The sequence below is a fragment of the Nerophis ophidion genome, linkage group LG22, assembly GCF_033978795.1.
Source record: "Nerophis ophidion isolate RoL-2023_Sa linkage group LG22, RoL_Noph_v1.0, whole genome shotgun sequence".
In the NCBI taxonomy this organism is placed as follows: domain Eukaryota; kingdom Metazoa; phylum Chordata; class Actinopteri; order Syngnathiformes; family Syngnathidae; genus Nerophis; species Nerophis ophidion.
In genome coordinates this window covers 9,608,883-9,634,733 of record NC_084632.1, presented here as the reverse complement: position 1 = coordinate 9,634,733, position 25,851 = coordinate 9,608,883, and the positions used below count along the sequence as shown (strand labels likewise).

The window sequence follows — 25,851 nt, the reverse complement described above, 5'->3', positions numbered from 1 at the left end:
GATATGTGGTTGAAAACAGGAGCAATGTCAAAATGGCTTTTTTGGCCAGAATGGGGAACTCCTTGGCAACTGTCTAAAGGAAGTTCAGCAAAGATTAGCTTTAAACCCCGATCTTGTTTCAGTTCAATGAGTATTGACATTTTACATTTTCCCTTCTTAAAACTTCTCCATCACTGTCACCTGCTCGCCTCCTCTTGCTGCGGTCCCTCACTGTCACACAGCGCTAACTCGATTGTCCTTACAGGTATTTATCGCCCTGTGCTGCCACCTACTGAAATAGAAGAGTATTACATTATCTGCCGCACTTTATTACAGCAGGCACCCGACAATAGTTAATTAGGAGATATTGCATAATTTCCCACGGCACACCTGACCATCTCTCACAGTACACTGGTGGAAAATCACTGGTGTGGAGGGTCCGATTTGGCACCCGGGCCCTGAGTTTGACACCTGTGCTGGGAACCTTTCCGTGTTTGAGTAGCTGAGGTGCCCTGCAAGACACCATGGAAGGCAGGAGTCCAGGTTGTGTACACACTTGTGGAAGTGTGAAATTCAGAGGCAGCGTGTGTGTGCAATCATCTCACGCACCTCCAAACTTCATGTTCCCCATTCCAGAAGTATCTTTAGGTGGCATTGTTTCAGGTCATCAATGCTTGACGTTTCCATCCAGCTCAACGGTAACCCAACCTTGAGAGCCCAGATAAGGTGAGGGTTACCTTGCCAACAGGGATCAGTTTGTTGAAATATTTATCGGTTGTGTGCGGCCCGCACTTCCTCAGTGGAACTGCTGAGGTCAAACTCAATCCATTTCAATGATTGGTCAGCAATTTTTCCCCATATGAACTGTCAATCAAAACAAATCAGTTATAGCAGGGGGGTCAAACTCAAATACAGAGTGGGCCAAAATTTAAAACCGAACAAAGCAGCGGGCCGAAGTTGAACAAATTAACCTTTTAATAGGGACCCAAACAAGTTTTGCATTGAATCTTGAACAAGCAAAGCTTACAATAAATACATTTATAGTGACACGCAAAATCGAGTTTAAAATAATAATAATAATAAAAAAATATCAACGGCATATAAAATAAAATTGGACGGCGTGGCGCAGAGGGAGAGTGGCCGTGCGCAACCCGAGGGTCCCTGGTTCAATCCCCACCTAGTACAAACCTCGTCACGTCCGTTGTGTCCTGAGCAAGACACTTCACCCTTGCTCCTGATGGGTGCTGGTTAGCGCATTGCATGGCAGCTCCCTCCATCAGTGTGTGAATGTGTGTGTGAATGGGTAAATGTGGAAGTAGTGTCAAAGCGCTTTGAGTACCTCTAAGGTAGAAAAGCGCTATACAAGCACAACCCATTTATAAATAAAAATGGAATGCCTTTTTTCGGCGGCGGGGTTAAGGTGGACGGGGTTTGGTGATAGCGGGGGGTGTGTATTGTAGCGTCCCGGAAGAGTTAGTGCTGTAAGGGCTGTTGTGTTACGGTGCGGGTGTTCTCTCAGAATGTGTCATTCTTGTTTGGTGTGGGTTCACAGTGTGGCGCATATTTGTAACAGTGTTAAAGTTGTTTATACGGCCACCCTCAGTGTGACCTGTATGGCTGTTGACCAAGTATGCCTTGCATTCACTTGTGTGTGTGTATGTATAAGCCGCATATATTATGTGACTGGGCCGGCACGCTGTTTGTATGGAAGAAAAGCGGACGTGGCGACAGGGTGTAGAGAACGCCAAAGGCAGTGCCTTTAAGGCCCACCCCTAATATTGTTGCCCGGGATGAAATTCGGGAGGGATACTGAACTTCGGGAGTCTCCTGGGAAAATCGGGAGGGTTGGCAAGTAAGAGTTTTAGCGGTGAATGCAGTGTTACAGCAGCGGGCCAGCTCTAATGTTAATTTGATATTGCCTCAAGGGCCAAGGGAAATTTGAGTTTGACACCCGTGAGTTATAGGGTCAAAATATCAATATGTATCGCGATAAATGCAGGAAGTGTTCAGTGGGATTGAGACGCTAACAGCCAACCAGGTAACAGTATCAACTATCAGGGTTAGTTGCGCCATCTTGTTGTCGGGCGCTTGAAAAGAGGGAAGGTCACCTCGACAGTATGGCAGCTTTTTGGAATGAAAAAAAAAAAAAAAAGGAAAACCCCCTTGGCTGCGCTCAGCCTTTAGAGCACAGCTGACCCTAAACCTGCAGAAAATAGTTCCACTCAAGTTTCTCTGTTTACATTTTCACACTTTGCACTTTATTCAGCTTTTCTTACATATTCCTTACTTTTGCACCTTCATTTTAAAGGCCGACTGAAACCCACTACTACCGACCATGCAGTCTGATAGTTTATATATCAATGATGAAATATTAACATCGCAACACATGCCAATACGGCCGGTTTAGTTTACTAAATTACAATTTTAGATTTCTTGTTGAAAACGTCGCGGAATGATGAGGCGTGCGCGTGACGTCTCGGGTTGGAGGCGACATATTAGCGCAGCACCACTTGCGGCTAAAAGTTGTCTCTTTTCATCGCGCAATTACACAATATTCTGGACATCTGTGTTGTTGAATCTTTTGCAATTTGTTCAATTTATAATGGAGAAGTCAAAGTAGAAAGATGGAGGTGGGAAGCTTTAGCCTTTAGCCACACAAACACACGGTGTTTCCTTGTTTAAAATTCACGGAGGCGAAGCTTTATTATAGATCAGACCGGTCAAGCAAACATGGTTCCCGACCACTTGTCAACCGGCAGGTTTCAGTGAGAAAATTGTGGTAAAAAGTCGCCTCTTACCGTACATCTGCGGAGCTTGCGCCGTCCATGCAGCTGCCGTAGACTTCCCTAAGAGACTGGCGTCAAGACACCCGTGGACACACCCCTCCGACTATCAGGTACTATTTAACTCACTAAAACACTAGCAACACAATAGAAAGACAAGGGATTTCCCAGAACTATCCTAGTAAATGTGTCTAAAAACATCTGAATCGCTCCCAATGCAATCACCTTTTTTTTTTTTTTTTTTTTACTTTTTAATTTTTTTTTTTTCTACTCCTTCGCTTTCAATATCCTCAGCCACTAATCTTTCATCCTCTCTAAAATTAATGGGAAAATTGTTTTCTCGGTCCGAATAGCTCTTGCTGCTGGAGGCTCCCATTATAAACAATGTGAGGATGTGAGGAGCTCTCACACCGGTGACGTCATCATCTGCTACTTCCGGTACAGGCAAGGCTTTTTTATTAGCGACCAAAAGTTGCAAACTTTATCGTCGATGTTCTCTATTAAATCCTTTCAGCAAAAATATGGCAATATCGCGAAATGATGAAGTATAACACATAGAATGGACCTGCTATCCCTGTTTAAATAAGAAAATCTCATTGCAGTAGGCCTTTAAGAGACTATTGCTAAGTGTTGAATGTGATTTTAGACGTTTTTTTCCATACTTGTGTTGACATTTCCTTTCTTGATATCTGAGGGGTGTATAATCACAGGAATACAAATGTTTACACTTAATATATTTTTTTCTTTGTCCTTATTTTCAATAGGTCATGAAAAATTTTAATAATTATTAATTTACACCGATATGAAACACTTATATTGTGATAGTTTTCAGCCATATTGCCCAGCACCAGTCAAAATATTGCCATTATAAAACTTCAATCGAAGTAAATAGTATAATTATTGGCGGGGCGTTGATTGGAAGAAAGAGGGTGTTTTTTTCCGAAAGTCATCGTATATATTAGCGTATGATTTGAACTTTAATAATGATTGGGAGTGCATGAGAAAGCGGAAAGGAGCATATCGGTCTCTTTGACCACATTTTCTTTAATATTAGCGCAACAGAATCAACACCGTAAATAGCAGTAAGGAGCAAACTGCTGAGTCTGCTTCAAAACTGCTGACGAGATAATTCTGAGCAACAGTACGGTGAGTCATTTATAAATTGTAAAAAGTAGTGTACGAGTACATTTTTAGCGGTTAGAGTCAACAAGTCTCAAGAAACCGCTGCAATCTGATGCTGTTTTTTTTTTGTTTGTTTTTACCTACGACTTGAGAAAAAGTGCACTGAAAGGTCAGTTTCTACTCTCAAAGCTGATGGAGCCCAACTTCACCCACATGTCACATAACAATGTGACTATAAAACATCAATTCATCATTTATTTATCGGCAATAATAGACACTATTTGTTGCAACCTGTTGTACATGGAAACTGCTGTGAAGTAATGTCAATATCCACCCTGTGTTAAGTAGTTTGTTCAATAAAAATACTAGTTTTATTTCCAACATGCATACAGTTAAAATTTGAATATGATACATCACATATTTCCACTTTCCTATTACAGCATTTTACGAAAAGGAGAAGGAAGAAGCAAACTTATCCAACCCTTTCATAGAAATTTCCAACACATTTGTTGGCTTCCTGTTCTCAATGTGTACACAATTTAAATCCATAAACAATAAATAGTACAATTCTTAATAAATAGTTGTATTTGTGAGATAATTAAGATGATCATCCATCCCGCATCTATTTTCTACCGCTTATTCCCTTCGGGGTCTCATTTTTTCATAACATTTCAAATGTTTATCAGGATTCTTCTTCCATTGTTTTTGTAAACACATTAAATTTGAACAGTTTCCTTAACTGGACAATGTTTATTCATCCATTCCACAATTCCACATACTGATATAGTAAAGGTTTGAAGTGTTGTGCGTGCATACAAATGTTTTAGGTTACATTTTGGTTCCAAAATGCGGCTGCTAGACTTTTGATAGGTGGCGGTCGGAGGGGCCGTAGGCGCAAACTGGCAGCCACATCAGTAGCTGTGGCTACTAATGTAGCTTACCACCACCAGGTGTGAATGAATGTTGAGTCCCACTTCTCTGTGAGCGCTTTGAGTGTCTAGAAAAGCGCTATTTAAATCTAAGTTATTATTATTTTGACAAGAACAAGAAAGTTTGATCATATTACGCCTATACTGGCTCGCTTGCACTGGCTACCTGTGCACTTAAGATGTGATTTTAAAGTTTTACTACTTACGTATAAAATACTACACGGTCTAGCTCCAGCCTATCTTGCCGATTGTATCGTACCATATGTCCCGGCAAGAAATCTGTGTTCAAAGGACTCCGGCTTATTAGTGATTCCCAGAGCCCCAAAAAAGTCTGCGGGCTATAGAGCGTTTTCCGTTCGGGCTCCAGTACTCTGGAATGCCCTCCCGGTAACAGTTCGAGATGCCACCTCAGTAGAAGCATTTAAGTCTCACCTTAAAACTCATTTGCATACTCTAGCCTTTAAATAGACTCCCTTTTTAGATCAGTTCATCTGCCGTTTCTTTTCTTTTTCTCCTCTGTCCTACTCTCCCTTGTGGAGGGGGTCCGGTCCGATGGCCATGGATGAAGTACTGACTGTCCTGTGTCGGGACCCAGGATGGAACGCTCGCCTGTGTATCGGCTGGGACATCTCTGCGCTGCTGATCCGCCTCCGCTTGGGATGGTTTCCTGCTGTCTACACTGTGGACAGGACTCTCTCTGCTGTGTTGGATCCACTTTGGACTGGACTCTCACGGTTGTGTTGGATCCACTATGGATTGAACTTTCACAGTATCATGTTAGACCCGTTTGACATCCATTTCTTTTGGTCCCCTACGGGTGGGGGGGGGGATGGTTGCCCACATATGCGGTCCTCGCCAAGGTTTCTCATAGTCATCATTGTCACCGACGTCCCACTGGGTGTGAGTTTTCCTTGCCCTTATGTGGGCCTACCGAGGATGTCGTTGTGGTTTGTGTTGTGGTTTGTGCAGCCCTTTGAGACACTAGTGATTTAGGGCTATTTAAATAATCATTGATTGATTGATTGATTGATTGATTTTTTCCCAAAGGTTAAATTAATTTTTTGTTGAGAAGAATGGTTGTACTTTGTGCTTCATTGTAGCTGCTTGCAAACGCACCAAATAACTGAATTTCCATATTCTTCATTCAATACATAGTTTGGGTTTGAGTGTTTTCTATATCCAATATGATGTGTTATTCTAACTGACCTTTTTTCTAACACTGTTAGTGAATGAAAAGTAGGTTTGTCGTTGTTTCCCATATATTTGCACAATAAGTCCGATATCTAACACTGGCGAGCAGTGCAGCATTTGAAGTCATTTTTAGTTCAGAACAAGTTATGCTTGATTCATTATTGGAATATTTCTTGCCACGTTATGTTGTTTTTAGATCAGATTTCCAGTTCATTTTGTCGTCTATTATCACACCCAAACATGAGGTTTCTTTCACCACATAATTGCCATTAATGTATCTGTCATGTCATCGAGGTTGTGTTAGCCATTTTTTTTTCTTCACGTTGCACGTTCACTCACATAAGTACGGGTGTATAAAATGTTTCTATTCTTTTTGTTGAAGATGATGCTTCTTTTGGTAGTAAATGTGGCAAAAAAGCCAAAGAAAAAGCACAAACATAACTGAGCTCCAGCAAAAGTTGCTGGTTACAAGTTGGCCAATGGACCGCAATAATTGTTTTTTATTTTATTTTTCTCCATCCTTGTGTGCTTTCTTTTTTTGAAATATTTATTAGCATTTAAAAAAAAAAGTATTTTGTTGTATAATTAGTCCCATATTTCATTGTGCTCTCAAGCTACAAGTGTCAGCTTAAGTCTCACTCTTGCTTGGACTTCCATATCCGCTATTTGACTTACCGGTATTTCAATTGCTTCTCAATTGTCCATTATGGTAGCACAATGTGACGTGGAAGCATGGTGTGGGTCTGCTGATAGTGCTTTGAAAATGTGCTTTCTCGACACACACACACACACACACACACACACACACACTAACCACCCACCCACCCTCCCCACCGCTGTCAATGCAGTGTCTCATGACCACATGCACATGACCAACACCCTCTTGCTGTCATGGAGTTTAAAGTGTTTGTTGTGGTTTGCTCATGCTGAGTTTCTCTCCACTGGTGGATGGAATGTTGGCCACTAGTGCTGCGTGTCATACCCACTTTCCCAAGTTCCAAATTGATCATTTACCATTTGTCTCATTACAATTTACATTTAAAATATTAAAAATATATCCAATCTCTTACGATACATATATATATATATATATATATATATATATATATATATATACATACTATATATATATTTATTAGGGATGTGGGAAAAATCGATTCGAATACGAATCGCGATTCTCACGTTGTGCGATTCAGAATCGATTCTCATTTTAAAAAAAATCGATTTTTAAAAACAAATTTACATTTTATTTTATTTTATTTTATTTTATTTATTTTTTTTTTATCAATCCAACAAACCAATACACAGCAATACCATAACAATGCAATCCAATTCCAAAACCAAACCTGACCCAGCAACACTCAGAACTGCAATAAACAGAGCAATTGAGAGGAGACACAAACACGACACAGAACAAACCAAAAGTAGTGAAACAAAAATGATTATCATCAACAACAGTATCAATATTAGTTATAATTTCAGCAAAGCAGTGATTAAAAATCCCTCATTGACATTATCATTAGACATTTATAAAAATTAAAAAAAAAGAACAATAGTGTCACAGTGGCTTACACTTGCATCGCATCTCATAAGCTTGACAACACACTGTGTCCAATGTTTTCACAAAGATAAAAAAAGTCATATTTTTGGTTCGTTTAATCGTTAAAACAAATTTACATTATTGCAACCAGTTGATAAAATATTGTCCTTTACAATTATTAAAGCTTTTTTTTTTTTTTAAACTACTACTCTGCTAGCATATCAGCAGACTGGGGTAGATTTTGCTGAAATCTTATGTATTCAATGAATACAGAATCGTTTTGAATCGGAACAATATCGTTTTTGAATCGAGGATGGCGTTGAATCGAAAAAATCAATATGTAATAGAATCACGACCCCAAGAATCGTTAGAATGGAATCGTGGGACACCCAAAGATTCGCAGCCCTAATAAATAAATAAATAAATATATATATATATATACAATATATATAATATAATTTTTTTACATTTATTTAAAGAAAAAATTAAATACATTTTTTTGTATTTTTACCGTAAACAACTTTGACCAGTTTAAACCGGGGTGTCCAAACTTTTTCCACTGACGAGTCCAGCAGGAACAGAGCCCCAAGGTAGCATTGGTGTGAAATCCCTTCTCATATTTCAGCCCACGCCAGCAAGTGAAAGCCGATTCAATGTTTATCCTTGACAATGTCCGAGTTCTCGGTACATCACCAGTCTATAGTGCTCAAATTAATAGGCTATATATATATATATATATATACAGTATATATATATATATATATATATATATATATATCCAGTCATAACATATATCCCTTAAATGTGTTTTCATGTAAAAAAACACTTTTTTTTTTTTTTTTTTTTTAGGTATGGCGGCTTTTATTAATTAAATGTAAGGGAAACCCGGCACAGAGTGAACCCTCTTGCACACTGATTGGAAGCGACAAAAAAACAAACAAATGGACATTGTAATGTATCGATGCTGGCGAAGTCATCGCGTTCATTTTGTATCTGTATTTGATTTTTCAACCATCGATTGATTTGCCCTTTTGTCTGCCCTCAGGCCAAGTACATCTCCACCTGCATCGACGAGATCAAGCAGGAGCTCAAGCAGGACAACATCGCCGTCAAAGCCAACGCCGTCTGCAAGCTCACCTACGTAAGCTCACCTTGTGTGTCTTGGACTCTGTCAGAGAAGTGGCTCACGTCCTCCTGTTTCTGCCTCGCAGCTTCAGATGCTGGGCTACGATGTCAGCTGGGCCGCGTTCAACATCGTGGAGGTCATGAGCTCTTCCAAGTTCACCTACAAGGTGATCACCTCTTTTAAAGTACCAATTATAGTCAAACACACACACACACGAGGTGTGGTGAAATTATTCTCGTTATTTGAACCGTCACCCTTGATCACCCTCTGGGAGTCATTTTTGATGATTTAACCCCCAATTCCAACCCTGTATGCTGAGTGTCAAGTCCCATTTTTATAGTCTTTGGTATGACTCGGCCGGGGTTTGAACTCACAACCTACCCTTCTCATGGCGGACACTCTAACCACAAGGCCACTGAGCTTTTAATATCTTAGAATCGTCACTGAATTGGATTCTATTGTGTCGGGGGTGTCCAAAGTGTGGCCCGCAGCTAGCATTTGAAACATACTATTACATAAAAAACATCAAAGATTGTATTGTAACAAGAACAAGTTGCAATTTTGACTCTAATAACACAATATGCCAAACAGGCAGGTTTTTTTACTTAAATACTGTCAGTGCTAAAAAATAACGCAATCGTCTAATTAATGGGATATATCTGAAGCTGATCTAGGATTTAAGCATTAATAATATAACATAATATAGTTAAATCTAAATTTTTTCAAACTTTTGTTTATTGGATTTTTTACATATAAGGTCCAGAAATACGATAAAATACATGTCAATGTTCTTTGTTTCTCCCCTAAACAAGTATGCCCTCAGTGGAAAACATGTGTTATGTTGATCATGTTTGCTCTTTTTGTGCTTCAAATGGTTGTACTTGTGTGGTAGTGCACTAAAAATGTAAGTTGTGTTATGCTCGCAGAGGATTGGCTACCTGGCAGCCTCGCAGTGCTTTCACGAGAGCACCGATGTCATCATGCTGACCACTAATCAGATCCGAAAGGTAAGCCCAGCTGCTTCTCAGATGCTCTTTTCTTCCTCGTGACCGCTCAACTTGCGTTTCTGTGGTGCGCCCGCAGGATCTCAGCAGTCCCAACCAGTACGACACAGGTGTTGCCCTCACTGGCCTCTCCTGCTTTGTGACCCCTGACCTGGCCCGGGACCTGGCCAATGACATCATGACGCTGGTTAGCCAACATTCCCTTTCTGCACATTAGCCTTGCTTCCACCAGGCAGCACGATTCGCTACAGTTTAGAACATTTTTCAGCAGCCTTTTCTTCCAGTGTTGTTGGCTGGTGCACAGGTGGTGCTAAACGTGGTGCTCCTCATTGATTGGTCAACAACTAGATTTGCTTGAGCGATATGGCCTAAAATCTACATTGCAACACAGCTTCTTGCGCTGACAATATCACAATATATTATTTGCTATGTAAATGATATACAACCATTTAAAAAGGATCATAATTTAGCTGCTGACATGTAACAAATAGCCTCATTTCCAGTTGTATTATTCTGTCAAAACCCTTGTCTGCTTTTTAATTAAATTTCAATTTTGTATTTATTGTTAATATATTCCTACTTTCAGCTAAAACATTGATACATCTACACTTGTGTTAAAATGTAAAAAGCACGTATTCTTCTGTTTAAATTTGGGTATTGACCCAATACCAAGTGATCACAGTGTTAAAATTGGCCATACCAATGTTCGTGCTTAAAATGTTCAGGATCATTAAATGATTTTAGTTTGATCAAAACTAGGGATGGATACAGAAATCGGTACTTTTTTTTTTTTTTTTGGCACCGAACAATTAATGTAAAATCCAACAGTTGTCACAGTACCTGGGTTCCACGTGACGTCATTTTGGCACTTGGCGATCACTCCAGCAGCACTGAGAGCGGACTCAGCCACACTATTGCTCTGTCATGTTGTAATTTTCAATGCTCACAAAGAAATTGACCCCAAAAAAAACATAGCCTTAACGTTCCCAAAAGTGTGCTGGTTTGATGCTGATATAGATGTACATTATAGATGTACATTTGCTTTGCTATTGACAAGCTACTAGGGGTGTAACGGTACAAAAAAAGTTTGGTTAGGTACGTACCTTGGTTCAGAGGTCACGGTTCGGTTCATTTTCGTTACAGTAAGAAAACAACAAAATATACATATTTTGCTAAATCTTCCACCAAAAATATTTTTCTTAGTGGAATATTTGATGTGAAGTAATAGGTAACTTGGATAGGTCAATAATTCATAATAACATTGATTTTGATTCAATATTATGTTTTGAGCAATGACAGTATGAAAGAAAAAAAAAACAGCTTTGTTTTATTAGTCAACGTTGCAACTTTTTGTAAATTACATTTAGCCTTTAAGCTTTTTTATTTCACTTTTGTTTATGTTTTTGTGTATTTTAATAGTATTTTTAGAATGTGCCATGGGCCTTTAAAACATTAGCTGTGGGCCGCAAATGGCATCTAGGGCACGCTTTTGACACCCCTGCTATAGATAATAAAAAATAAAATCTGATAAATCTATGGGTAAAAAGCAGTGCCTGGCGACGCATGCGCGTTTATCTCCACCCCTCCCTCACAAATGCTGCTGCGTGCAGCACTTTTTTTTTTTTTAACCCCTTCTTAAACCTAAACGTACATTGAAAATACACGCAACTCCAATTTAAAATGCCGGACATTCGAGGCATTTAAGAAACTCCACCTGGACAGCTCTGCAAAGAGGAAATATCCCGTGAAAAGAGGAGGTGTTGTCAGTCTGTCATAGCCCGATGCTAGCATGCCGTGTGTTGTTTTTTTGTTTTTTTTTTGATTATTTGAAACTTTTATTAGTAGATTGCACAGTACAGCAAGGCTTCACGGTGGCAGAGGGGTTAGTGCGTCTGCCTCACAATACGAAGGTCCTGCAGTCCTGGGTTCAAATCCAGGCTCGGGATCTTTCTGTGTGGAGTTTTCATGTTCTCCCCGTGAATGCGTGGGTTCCCTCCGGGTACTCCGGCTTCCTCCCACTTCCAAAGACATGCACCTGGGGATAGGTTGATTGGCAACACTAAATTGGCCCTAGTGTGTGAATGTTGTCTGTCTATCTGTGTTGGCCCTGCGATGAGGTGGCGACTTGTCCAGGGTGTACCCCGCCTTCCGCCCGATTGTAGCTGAGATAGGCGCCAGCGCCCCCCGCGACCCCAAAAGGGAATAAGCGGTAGAAAATGGATGGATGGATGCACAGTACAGTACATATTCCGTACAGTTGACCACTAAATGGTAACACCCGAATAGGTTTTTCAACTTGTTTAAGTTGGGGTCCACGTTAATCAATTAATGGTGCCTCGGTGTGCATTGTTTACAAAAGTGCGGTGCGCTACTTAATATGTCTGTGTCGTTCGGTACACCTGCGAACCGAAACCCCCGTACGGAAACGGTTCAATACAAATACACGTACCGTTACACCCCTACATGCTACTGATTACCATGAGTCATTTTACATGGAGGTTTCAAGCCCTCCAAATTTGTTAATGAAAATTACAACTAAGAAGCACGCTACAATCAAACCGCTGGTGTGTAATAAGTGCAATACCTAGAGTATTAAGACTTTTTAGGGCACAACAAAAAACAAAACACACCATAAACTATACACTACTGCCATCTAACGTCTTAGACTTGCAACTTAATATCATAAACTCGGAAATGTGTAATAAAACAAGGTATAGCAAACTGGACAGCAATTATCATAATCAGATCATTTTTAAATGTTAGATAGATAGATAGATAGATAGATAGTACTTTATTGATTCCTTCAGGAGAGTTCCTTCAGGAAAATTAAAATTCCAGCAGCAGTGTACAGAGTTGAGATCAATTTAAAAAAGTAAAAAGTAAATAATGGGGGTTTAAATGGAAACAAAATAGAGAAATATTACAATAAGAATACAAAATAAAAAGCAACAATGGTAATAAAAATATAACAGTAAAATAAGAATATAACAAGACAAAGTAAGCAGTAGTAACCATGTTATGAAAACGTATCGCACTGTTATTGTTTTGCATCCCCTGTCATCCTAGTACCCCCCGCTCCAGAGAGGAGTTGTACAGTCTAATGGCGTGTGGGACAAAGGAGTTTTTGAGTCTATTAGTCCTGCACTTGGGATGAAGCAGTCGAGAACTGAACAGGCTCCTCTGGCTACTGATAACGCTATGCAGAGGGTGACTGGCATCATCAAGGATGCTCACTAGTTTGTCAACAGTCCTCTTCTCTGCCACCGTCACCAGTGAGTCCAGTTTCATTCCGATTATAGAACCGCCCCGCCTGATCAGTTTCTCAAGTCTGTTGCAATAAAAAAAAACATTTTATTATCAGAAATTATTAGTATTTATTGAAACACACAAAAGTACCGAAAATTAGTACCATTGAGTGCTGGCATTAATTTCCAGGTACTGGCAAATGGTACCGTATCGGTTCATTAGTGAACGATACCGATCCCTAATCCCAATTGTAATCTGACAAAAAATATATTTAAATACATTCTTTGTTCTTTTTTATAACATACATTTATAATACAGTGATTAGTGTAAAATAACTAAACTTAGGCTAAAACTACCATCAGCTCTTTTTTGTTAAGTTTGTTAACTAACAAAAATGAGGCAAATGTATTTTATAATTACAAAAAAAAGATCAAACTAATCACTGTAGTATCAACCATATACTGATACTATACTCTGTGTTGTTATTGTTGATATTTGTATGGATCCGCCCACCCCTGTTTACAATTAAGAGCTCTAGCTTAGCAGCTAGATCTGCTTTGTGTATCCTCCTACGATGTGTAGTGTAGCATGTTTAGCTATTACTCATCCTCCAGTGATTACGGTACTTGTAAGGAACAGAATTTGTTGCCACTGAGGCGAGGATTAGTGATTTAGAAGCTGCAATGTGGCGGGACATCAGGACGCTTGTTTGCTTGTCGTTGTCGAATTTGCGGGACACAGCTAGAATGTGTCATCATTTACGTGGACCCCGACTTTAACAAGATGAAAAAATTATTGGGGTGTTACCAGGGAATATGTACTGTACTGTGCAATCTACTAATAAAAGTTTCAATCAATCAATCCATCAAAACATGCATTATCACAATATGAAGATCGCTCTGTGGTCGGCCGAATTGATATTATTTATATTGTACAACGTCTCTATCGTGCAACCAGACCACTGAACTACAAGCCTTGTCAGTCTGAACCAAACTGGTGGAAACGTGGCTGTTGTTTTTTAACCCGTTTTGTGGCCCTTCCTGTTCGACAGATGTCCCACACTAAACCCTACATCAGAAAGAAAGCGGTGCTCATCATGTACAAGGTCTTTCTCAAGTACCCCGAGTCCCTCCGCCCTGCCTTCCCCAGACTGAAGGAGAAACTTGAGGACCCAGATCCAGGTATCAGAGATAATCGTCACATAAAACTCCAAAATACTATGAATATTGTGACATTGGCACGCTTTATGTTTGTTTCTCCGCTGCAGGCGTGCAGTCAGCTGCGGTCAACGTAATCTGTGAGCTGGCCCGCAGGAATCCCAAGAACTACCTGTCTCTGGCACCTCTCTTCTTCAAGCTCATGACCTCCTCCACTAACAACTGGGTTCTTATTAAGATCATTAAGTTGGTGAGTCAACAAGACACACACACTGCCCCGATAGTCTAGGCTACCAGAGCAGCAACAACAACACACATGTTGATGACCTGCATTAAACAGTTGAACCCATTTAAATTGACATCCCTTAGATTGGCTGCCTCAAATCCACATATGCGGTTTTTGACATGACCCAAACCATTTACTTGTAATGTTAGACATGGGGTGATGATAAAGGATTTTTCAACCTATAGCAGACATGTTTTCCCTTCATATGTGCATACCTTTTATTTAGATTGGATTTATTCTTGTGTTGTCATATCATATTTAATACTCTTATCTAATCTTTTGTATTTATTTGGCTGTATGGCTACAATAACAACGAGAAATGCACTCCGAGTTGTAGGGATGGTTACCGTTCACATTTGAACCAATATAATAGGATTCCAGGTACTTAAAAGTACAATTTTTTTGGTACATAGTGTGTGTTAATAATTGTTGTTTTTGATAACATCATCTCATTTTTTATTGCAACATTTTAAATCTGAGCTAATTATGATAACTGCTGTCCATTTATGTCTTGTTTCAATATCACATTTCTGAATCTCATTTGCTTGTATGATATTAAGTTGCAATTGCAAGTCCAAGACATTAGATGACAATAGTGGATAGCTTATGGTATGTCGGGCTGTTCATTCTTTACTATTTGTTGCGCCCCACAATGTGTTAGCACTGTAAATATTGTACTTACTGTATTTCCTTTAATTGCCGCCAGGTATATAGTATGCGCCTGCCTAGAGTTACTGCCGGGTCAAACTCGTTTCGCAAAATAATTAGCGCATGATTAGCATTACCGCCGGCTCTGGATTAACGCTGGGTCAAACTCGTTTCGCAAAATATTATTTTTATTAGCGCATGTCTAGAATTTCCTTCGGGTCAGACTCCTTTCGCCAAATAATTAGCATATTCCTAGAATTTCCGCCGGTTCACTTCAAATGCCATCATTTTCAAAATGGAGGAGGCTGATTTCAATCATTTGAAATCGCATAAAGGGAAGAAAATTAAGAGCTATTCAGTAAGATTTAAGGTTCGAGCTATTGAATATGTCAAAAGAACAGTAAGCAGCTGTGTTTTATTAATATACCGTAGCTGTGTGTGTCAAATATGAGTCATTAAACGACTCCCGCCTCCTGGTGGTAGAGGGCGCAAGTGATCCTTCTTGCGACAACTCGGCTGCAGAAGAAGTGACAACAAGCAGCAAGAGTGAGCAGCGATCATTTATTTTTTCCTCTCGCTTGCTTTTTTAACATGGAGGATTACATATCTAAAATAAAACAGTTTTCTAAACCGGACTTTCAATCGAAGCAGGAAGTAATAAAGGAAGATCTCCATCGAGACAGAGAGACTTTTAAAACTGAAGAAAAATAAGGAAGACTTGTATAAACAAGTTATCGATGCTTTTGATCAGAAGGAGCTGTGCATGGACTTCATTTATAAGTAAAGGTAAGGCCATGATAGCGTTTTTTTTATCAAATGTGCTTTCCATGACGGTATCCTTACATCACACTCTAATTTATAAGCGCAGGCCTAAATTTACCGCATGCCTCTGGTATGCGCCGGAGTGAGAAGAGGTTTTAAAATAATTAGCGCATGCTTGCCTTTACCGTATGCCTTTGGTAAAGAGTGAGAAGAGGTTTTAAGTTAATTAGCGGCAAATCAAGGAAATATGGTATTAAGCACCAGCTGTTTGATTGTAACGTGCATCTTAGTTGTAGTTCTCATGAATAAACTTGTAGGTGTTGATATTACTATGTAAAATCGCTAATCATTAGCATGTCAATAGCAAAGCCAAACTAGCACATTTTTGGATAAAAAGGATCCTTACTTAAAGTTACATTTTTTTGAGTAAATTTCTTTGTTGGCATTGAAAATTGCAATATTACCTTGAAGTAGTTTGGCTGAGTCCGCTCACAGTGCTGCTGGAGTGATTGCCAAATGACCAAGTCCCAAAAGTGGCGTGACTTCACACGCAACCCAGGTACTGAAACATGGCACCATTGGATTTTACGCAATTCGGTGCCTGGAAAGATCAGCGGGATTCGGTCGGTACCGGATTTGGTACCCATCCCTACTCAATAGTAAAGAATCCTTTGAAAAATTCTCCAATCCAGATGGTGATCCGGATAACCTCCAAACTTGAATCAATTGTTCCTTATCCCATTTATTTTATCAAAATCCTCCCGTAACTTTTTGAGTTATGTTGCTAACCAACCCGACAGATACCCAACTTCCTGTCAGAGATAATACAGCTTTCGTCCATGCACAACGCTTTTTGTTGGTTGCTGTTGTAGAATGTAGGTAAATACTGCCATGCTTTTATTTTGAAGATTGCTCTGCACTGAACAGGAACTGTGCAGTAGTTCTCGATAAGGATTTATCACGCCATACAGATACATTTGTCAACAAAAAATAGCTCAGATTAGACATTTAAAAGAATGCTCCAATGGGGTGAGACTACTTGTACCGTGCTGTCGCTGGGTTAGGGTGAGCAAATCAAGCGCTACATTTCTCCTGATCGGCTCATCTAAAACTTGCCCTTAGCTTATATTAAGGTAAACAAACATGGCGACGATCACTTTTTTACTTTTTCTGGGAGAGACTTCTTGTGTGATGTTTATGCCAAATGTTCTGGAAACATTCTGCGAGGAAGGTTAAAAACATCAAGCGTCAATACATCCAACCTTATCAGCCACATGCAACACCGGCATTGTTACAATGTGCCAAGATGCTTTCTGTTAAAGAAGCTGCCCCAAAGTCAGACGTGCACAAACTACACTTACATTTAGATTTCAGAAATATTCAACATGAATTGAAGTTATTGGTAGTGATCCTGAGAAGCAGAAAGTTGTCTGTATCAGTATCAGCTTGAGACAAAACAATAGGTAATAGTTTCATGCTGCTTGGGGATGATGAAGTTAACAAAACTACAACACATGTGGACCATACTTAAACAGGTTCCACGGTAACATTGTAGCATAACATTTGTTTCTTGATGGTTTTATTTTGTTATTGCATATCATAAATCATTTTTAATGTAAAAAAATTTAAAAAACTGTCGTGCCCATAAGTGATCCACTCTGTTTGAACAGTTTGGTGCGCTCACGCCACTTGAGCCGCGTTTGGGGAAAAAGTTGATCGAGCCTCTTACAAACTTGATTCACAGGTGAGATGAAACCTTCCTCTTTTGGCTCTGTAGATCTCCAACGTACACATGAATATACAATTACTGTAATCTTTCTCTCTTGCAGTACCTCTGCCATGTCTTTGCTGTACGAGTGTGTGAACACGGTTATTGCAGGTCAGTACCCTGATTTTATTGGGAATTTCAAAGTGTATTTTTCTTATTTATTTAGTTTGATATTTAATAGATTGATACACAAGAATTATGATATTTTTACTGTCATGATATGTATTTAAAATGAGGGATGTCATTTAATGCATTAACTCTTGCGATGAATCGACAAACAATATTGCCTAAGTCATGTATAAACGTTTATTTCTTCTTAGTGTGCATGCATGCTCCTACCTGAAAGACGCCGACTGGTGTGCTTTATTTCACTTCAAAATTAACCCAGAGGGTACTTTAGATAAGACTGTTAGAAACTTTTATAGATGTAACTATCTATTCATTTGAACTGTATTGATAGTTATTTATTTAGTCCGTTATTGTTGTTGCGTTATTTATTTCGTCAGTTATTGCTGTTGTGTTAAAGATTGAAATAGGGAGTGAAAAATGGTGTTCGAAATGATGTCTGGACAGAAAATGGGTTTGATTTATTATGCTCGGCTTCTTCTGACTCCTTTCCGGACATGTTAGAATGTGAAACTGTGACCATTTGATGTAAACATTGTAACTAGAGGTGGGACTCTTTGGGCACCTAGCGATTCGATTACGATTAAAAATCGATGATTGATGCGTCTTTAATTCATGTAGATTGATTCACTTTTACATTTATTTTCCTTCCACCAAATACGCGTTTGTCAGTTTCAACTTTTAAAAACGGTACATTTGGATTAAGGAACAGTTAAATTTATTAATTTGTTATGTTACTTTAAATATGTGCAAAACTGGAGCATAAGTACCTTAAAATAAAAAAGGTAGTCTGATCTGTAAATGAGGTGGCTTGCTGCAGTCAGACAAATTTTCCAACTGTCTGCATTACTTTATTTACAATAAATACATCGACAATTGACGATTACTAAACAATTCATGTTTGTATTGCGATGCATCTAAAACTAGATTATTTCCCCCACCTTTAATAGTAACTGTATAAAGGTTGGAAACATCACAATGTTATTATTTTCTTTTCATTCCTCATTGGTTTTTGTTTTTTTCTCTTTTTTAAAAATAAAAACATATCCAAGATAAATACTTACATTATAATACAATACAGGTCATATACTGCGATTAATCGTGATTAACCATGATTTGAAGTATGTGGTTAATCGTGATTGATCATGATTTAAAGTGTGTGATTAATCACGATTAATCATAATTTAAGTGTGTGATTAATCTGATTTAGAAAAATTAATGGTTTCACTGCACTATTTAGAATACATTAGTGCAGTGGTTCTTAACCTTGTTGGAGGTACCGAACCCCACCAGTTTCATACGCGCATTCAACGAACCCTTCTTTAGTAATAAATAAAATGTTGTTTTTTTTATTTTAATTCAAAACAGAGTTATATGTTTTTGGTAACACTTTACTATGGGAACATATTCTAAGTAACAAAGACTTAATTTAGAGTTATTTGGTTAGGGTTAGGGTCAGGGTTAGAGGGTTAGGGTTATAATAAGGCCATACCGAATAAGGCATTAATTAGTACTTAATGACTAGTTAAGAGAATATGTTACTAATTTGCATGTTAATAAGCAACTAAATAATGGTGAATATGTTCCCCATACTTAAGTGTTACCATGTTTTTTTACTGGTGCACAAAATGAACCGTGCATGAACATCACCTTGTTCAAACAACAAAACCAAGACGGTGCATAAACTCACAACAAATTACACACCTGCAAATCAGTCAGCAGTTGCCGTATCCGTAATACGCCGATAGGGATATGTTTGTATTTACACAAAGAGTCTGGTGTGTTTTGACCTCCGCCGAACCCCTGAGGCCGACTCACCGAACCCCTAGGGTCCGATCGAACCCTGGTTAAGAACCACTGCATTAGTGTGTGTGTATGTGTTCACAATGCAAAGATAGTGTGTTGTGAAATCAAATGATCTTTTTAAATGTGAGTATCTGCTAATTGTGAATATTTGAAGGCGTATTTAATCCGTCAAATCCATAACAGCTGGTCTTTCTCTGCAATGTTTTGCAGTGTTGATTTCCTTGTCGTCTGGGATGCCCAATCACAGTGCTAGTATCCAGGTAGGCTTCTTCGCTCGCCCTTTTCTTTTCCGCTTAAATAGTCATGCATGTTTTACTGCTTTTCTTTCTTTTCTTCCCTCCAGTCTGTCCTTTCAAAGCTGTCACAACAGCTGTTTGTGTTTGCATCGCCACTTTACTTATCATCAATTTTTCCTGTGTCTGTGTACCTTTGAGGGGTGCAAATACAGCCGGCGTGGGAAGATTGTACGCCGCGGTTAACAACTCCTCTTTTGTGCTCCTTCTCTTGCAGCTCTGTGTGCAGAAACTGCGAATCCTGATCGAAGACTCTGACCAGAACTGTGAGCCCTCTGTCAATGCCTGCAGTGTGTCATTTTCTCATTGTCTGCGTGTTTCTCACTCTGGACCACAGTCCACAGCCCTTTGTAGAGGATCCCTTAGAGCCCCTGACTCCGGATAACTCGAACCTCACTTTTTCACACGCAGGGATACTCACATCAACTCTTGAGAGAGTCATAATTCATTCATGAGGATGGGCATTTGATTGAATGTACTTAGATCAGATGTTCTCAACTCATGGAGAAGAATAATGCCGTAGTGCAGGTCGCTGAAAATTTGAATTAATGTCGTACCTCAGCAATTGAGACAGTGCCTCTGCTGGTTGCAACCAAGTGCTGCACTCTATTTTGCTTCAATAGCTTCAAGACTGGATTACTTAATTTGCCCATCGTTAAGAAGAACTAGAGATCGACCGATTATCAGTGCCGATATTTGATGTTTTGATGTAGAGTACAAGCCAAAAGTTTGGACACCTTCTCATTCAATGCAATGTTTTCTTTGTTTTCATGACTATTTACATTGTAGATTGTCACATCAAAACTGAATGAACACATGTGGAGTTATGCACTTAACAAAAAGGGGAAATTACTGAAGACATATTTTATATTCTAGTTTCTTCAAAATAGCCACCCTTTGCTCTGAATACTGCTTTGCACACTCTTGGCATTCTCTCCATGAGCTTCAAGAGGTAGTCACCTGAAAGGGTTTTCACTTCACAGGTGTCATAGTTTTGATGTGACAATCTACAATGTAAATAGTCATGAAAATAAAGAAAACACATTGAATTGAGAAGATGTGTCCAAATTTTTTGGCCTGTACTGTGTATCAGTATTTATTTATTTGAATTTAAACTACAACGGTACTACATCAGCAGATACAATATACTTACATAAGATACTAGCAAAAATACATTTGTAAACTAGATTGTGACAAAAAAGGGATGTGGATCTTTGGGCATCTAACGATTTGATCCGATTACGATTCGTGGAGTGACAATTTGTTTCAAAATAGATTCTTGCATGGACATGGCTTAAAAACGTATTTTAAAAAAATCCATCCATCCATTTCTACCGCTTGTCCCTTTCGAGGTTGCGAGGGATGCTGGAGCCTATCTCAACATATTTTTTTAATAAAAAAAAAAAAAAAAATCTCTAAATTGGTTTTTTGAAGATGTAGTGATTTAGATTCACAATTTTGATAGGAATCCATTTATTTCTGCACCCCTAGTAAAAAGCATGAGCCCGTTTGCCCTCCATTACAAAAGTTCCTTTTAAAATAAAATAAAAAAATAATAATAATTTTTAAGAATAAAATTTCTCACGTCAAAACTTCTCCCTAAATACTGCTAGATTTGATATCTGACAAGGCATTTATTAGAGTATTTGTGAGAATTCTTCTCCGGTACGCCCCCACGTCCTCCCTAATGTCACCTACAATATCTCCTCTGCTTACCTGTCAAAACCTTTGTCAGGAAATCCAGTTTTTGTCATTTTTTTCTGGCGTCTACCCGGTTTTCTTTTTATTTTGGCTACTGCGGCTATTGAGTCGCTCGACAAACCTGCAGCCATAACACTCGGTGGGCTCATTAAAGAAGCACCGCGTGTTTCATGTTCATGATTCCATCAAACAACACGACAGAGATGGATGACAAATAGGAGACTTATTATACACGTAGCAGCTCAGACATTCTTATACTTTCTGTAACATCCTGGAAGAAATGTCAGCCAGTTTGAAAAGTGTCTTAAAATTAAGCTACTTGAAGGAGCCCAGAAATGTTTTGGTTAAAATGTTTGCAATATGGGGCTTCACGGTGGCAGAGGGGTTAGTGCGTCTGCCTCACAATACGAAGGTCCTGCAGTCCTGGGTTCAAATCCAGGCTCGGGATCTTTCTGTGTGGAGTTTGCATGTTCTCCCCGTGAATGCGTGGGTTCCCTCCCGGTACTCCGGCTTCCTCCCACCTCCAAAGACATGCACCTGGGGGTAAGTTGATTGGCAACACTAAATTGGCCCTAGTGTGTGAATGTGAGTGTGAATGTTGTCTGTCTATCTGTGTTTGCCCTGCGATGAGGTGGCGACTTGTCCAGGGTGTACCCCGCCTTCCGCCCGACTGTAGCTGAGATAGGCGCCAGCGCCCCCCGCGACCCCAAAAAGGGAATAAGCGGTAGGAAATGGATGGATGGATGTTTGCAATATGTCTTGAGGAAACCTTACAAGGTATTAAAGGCCTACTGAAATGAGATTTTCTTATTTAAACGGGGATAGCAGGTCCATTCTATGTGTCATACTTGATCATTTCGCGATATTGCCATATTTTTGCTAAAAGGATTTAGTTCGCAACTTTTGGTCGCTAATAAAAAAGTCTTGCCTGTACCGGAAGTAGCAGACGATGTGCGCGTGACGTCACAGGTTGTGGAGCTCCTCACATCTGAACATTGTTTACAATCATGGCCACCGGTAGCGAGAGCGATTCGCACCAAGAAAGCGACGATTTCCCCATTAATTTGAGCGAGGATGAAAGATTCGTGGATGAGGAAAGTGAGAGTGAAGGACTAGAAAGAAAAAAAAATGAGACGGCAGAGCGATTCAGATATTATTAGACAAATTTACTAGGCTAATTCTGGAAAATCCCTTATCTGCTTATTGTGTTAGTAATGTTTTAGTGAGATTATATGGTTGTACCTGTACAACCTGAAAGTCGGAGGGGTGTGGCTACGGGTGTGGTGACCGCTAGTTTCTCAGACAGAAGCCATGTTTCTCGACGAGGTGAAGGCAGCCGATGCTTCCTCCACGGTGGAAGCATCCGACGGTCGGGGCGGCCGGTGGGAAGAGGCAAGAGAGTCCGCATCTGCCCCTTTGGCAGGTGCAGGAGGAACGACACAAGCTCTCCGCTCATGTCAACGGTAAGAGCTGACTTATTACCACCATTTTCTCACCGAAACCTGCCGGTTGACATGTGGTAGGGGACCATGTTTGCTTGACCGCTCTGTTCCATAGTAAAGCTTCACCGTCAATGTAAACAAGGAAACACCGGCTGTGTTTGTGTTGCTAAAGGCGGCCGCAATACACCGCTTCCCACCTACATCTTTCTTCTTTGACGTCTCCATTATTAATTGAACAAATTGCAAAAGATTCAGCAACACAGATGTCCAGAATACTGTGGAATTATGCGATGAAAAGCGACGACTTATAGCTGTGAACGGTGCTAGACCAAAATGTCTTCTACAATGTGTGACATCACGCGCATGCGTCATCATACCGCGCAAAATTTAAATTTAGTAAACTAAACCGGCCGTATTGGCATGTGTTGCAATGTTAAGATTTCATCATTGATATACAAACTATCAGACTGCGTGGTTGGTAGTTGTGGGTTTCAGTAGGCCTTTAAGTAAATAAAATTATATAAAATTAAGTAGAATGCGATTTATTGTGATAAAGAGGAATCCGATATTTTTACCAATTCTCTCAGGAGATTTCCCATATTTTGAAATGCAAATGCAGATGCCCCTCTTAGACACATGTAATAAATGTGGCCGTGATATCGCCTGTTTTTTTAACCACAACTTTCATGCTGCATCACACATGGCACTACTAATTCGACCTTTCTTTAAAACTTTTTTTTTTTAAACTAAAAGCGTTGTCCAACTGTCTATTAACATATAGTGGGGCAAAAAAAGTATTTAGTCAGCCACCGATTGTGCAAGTTTTCCCACTTAAAATGATGACAGAGGTCTGTAATTTTCATCATAGGTACACTTCAACTGTGAGAGACAGAATGTGGGGAAAAAAATCCAGGAATTCACATTGTAGGAATTTTAAAGAAAATTGTAAAATATGGTGGAAAATAACCATTTGGTCAACCATTCAAAGCTCTCACTGATGAAAGGAGGTTTTGGCTCAAAATCTCACGATACATGGCCCCATTAATTCTTTCCTAAACACGGATCAATCGTCCTGTCCCCTTGGCAGAAAAACAGCCCCAAAGCATGTTTCCACCCCCATGCTTCACAGTAGGTATGGTGTTCTTGGGATGCAACTCAGTATTCTTCTTCCTCCAAACACGACGAGTTGAGTTTATACCAAAAAGTTCTATTTTGATTTCATCTGACCACACGACATTCTCCTAATCCTCTGTTGTATCATCCATGTATCCATTTTGGTATAAACTCAACTCGTCGTGTTTGGAGGAAGAAGAATACTGAGTTGCATCCCAAGAACACCATACCTACTGTGAAGCATGGGGGTGGAAACATCATGCTTTGGGGCTGTTCTTCTGCTAAGGGGACAGGACGATTGATCCGTGTCAAGGAAAGAATGAATGGGGCCATGTATCGTGAGATTTTGAGCCGAAACCTCCTTCCATCAGTGAGAGCTGACCAACTACTTATTTTCCACCATAATTTACAAATAAATTCTTTAAAATTCCTACAATGTTAATTCCTGGATTTTTTTTTCGCATTCTGTCTCTCACAGTTGAAGTGTACCTATGATGAAAATTACAGACCTCTGTCATCATTTTAAGTGGGAGAACTTGCACAATTGGTGGCTGACTAAATACTTTTTTGCCCCACTGCATACTATTCATGTTTCAGTATATTTTACTGCAAATTGATATCAACTCCAAATATCGGTTCTCGGCCTCCTTGAGTACTAATAATCACTATTGGTTTTGGCCATGAAAAAAATATATCAGTCGATCTCTAATAAGAACACTTTTTTGTTCCATATTGGCAGGTTAGCATTTGTTGTTATAAAAGAAGCCATTCGAGTTGTCTGGATCCCCTCCATGATTAGATAGTTGTGTCTAGAGTAGACTGTGAACGTGTGAGGTGGGCTGCGCCAGGTGGTCTAAAGTAACTGCTGAGTTGTGTCATAACAGGACCTGTTTGAAGGTTTCTGTCTTGACTATTAGCATCCGTGTTTGTCTCACCCCACTTTGAACAATCTAATACAAGGAAGTTATAAACCACTTTGTAAGTTGGGTACCAGTCAACTAGCTTCAAGATGGTGCAAGAAACTGACCCAAGTGCCCAATTGGTCCAGCCCCCCGTCTTTTGGTGTGAATAGAGCAGCATGTGCACCTTTTGACTTCTCACTTATGCTCCAGCAATCCGTGTTCATGGAGACTGCAGTGTAATGATGAGTAATGGCAACATTAGCACAGTGGAACCTCAATTTAAAAACCCCTCCATTGACAAACTTCAGTTAACGTACTTTCAGAGCTGTCTGCCTCGGGTCTCTGCCGTAGTGTCCTCTTGTTGCGTTGCATGCAACAAACATTTAAGCAAGGTAAAAAGTTTGTTAACATGGTTGTTAACATTTTTGAGAGCACCAAAGAGACGTGTGTGTGTGTGTGTGTGTGTGTGTGTGTGCGTGTGCGTGCGCGCACGTTGACAGTTAAGCTTGCCGTTATTGTTGTCTTGATAATCAAGAGTTATATTGGTATGTGTGTGTGTGTATGTATATATATATATATATATATATATATATATATATATATATATATATATATATATATATATATATATATATATATATATATATATATATATATATATATATAATGTGTGTGTATGTATGTATACAGTTGTGATCAAAATTATTCAACCCCCACACAATTTTGGTGTTTTAGCAAGTAGGACATTGATTCCGTATTTTGTTTATAGTCATATCACATAAAGATGCATTAAATAGACAAATGCAACTTGAATTACATTATATTTTGTAACATACCAAACATTGTCATTTCTCTTAATATCTCATTGACAAAATTATTCAACCCCTTGAAGATCATAACTCTTAAGAACAGAATTTGAATAAGGTC

General features: G+C 39.3%; 1 protein-coding gene across 7 annotated transcripts in view; it reads left to right on the top strand.

The window, feature by feature from the left end:
* ap3d1 (adaptor related protein complex 3 subunit delta 1) overlaps positions 1-25,851 on the top strand; it is a 94,652-nt gene that overhangs the window by 5,784 nt on the left and 63,017 nt on the right. For all 7 annotated transcript variants that reach the window (XM_061883211.1, XM_061883216.1, XM_061883213.1 and 4 more), the window contains exons 2-11: positions 8,590-8,685; positions 8,756-8,836; positions 9,597-9,677; positions 9,754-9,861; positions 13,972-14,101; positions 14,188-14,327; positions 17,444-17,517; positions 17,603-17,652; positions 19,684-19,733; positions 19,984-20,032. In XM_061883211.1, the coding sequence (XP_061739195.1) occupies positions 8,590-8,685; positions 8,756-8,836; positions 9,597-9,677; positions 9,754-9,861; positions 13,972-14,101; positions 14,188-14,327; positions 17,444-17,517; positions 17,603-17,652; positions 19,684-19,733; positions 19,984-20,032 (859 nt within the window). The remainder of the gene's footprint in view (positions 1-8,589; positions 8,686-8,755; positions 8,837-9,596; positions 9,678-9,753; positions 9,862-13,971; positions 14,102-14,187; positions 14,328-17,443; positions 17,518-17,602; positions 17,653-19,683; positions 19,734-19,983; positions 20,033-25,851) is intronic.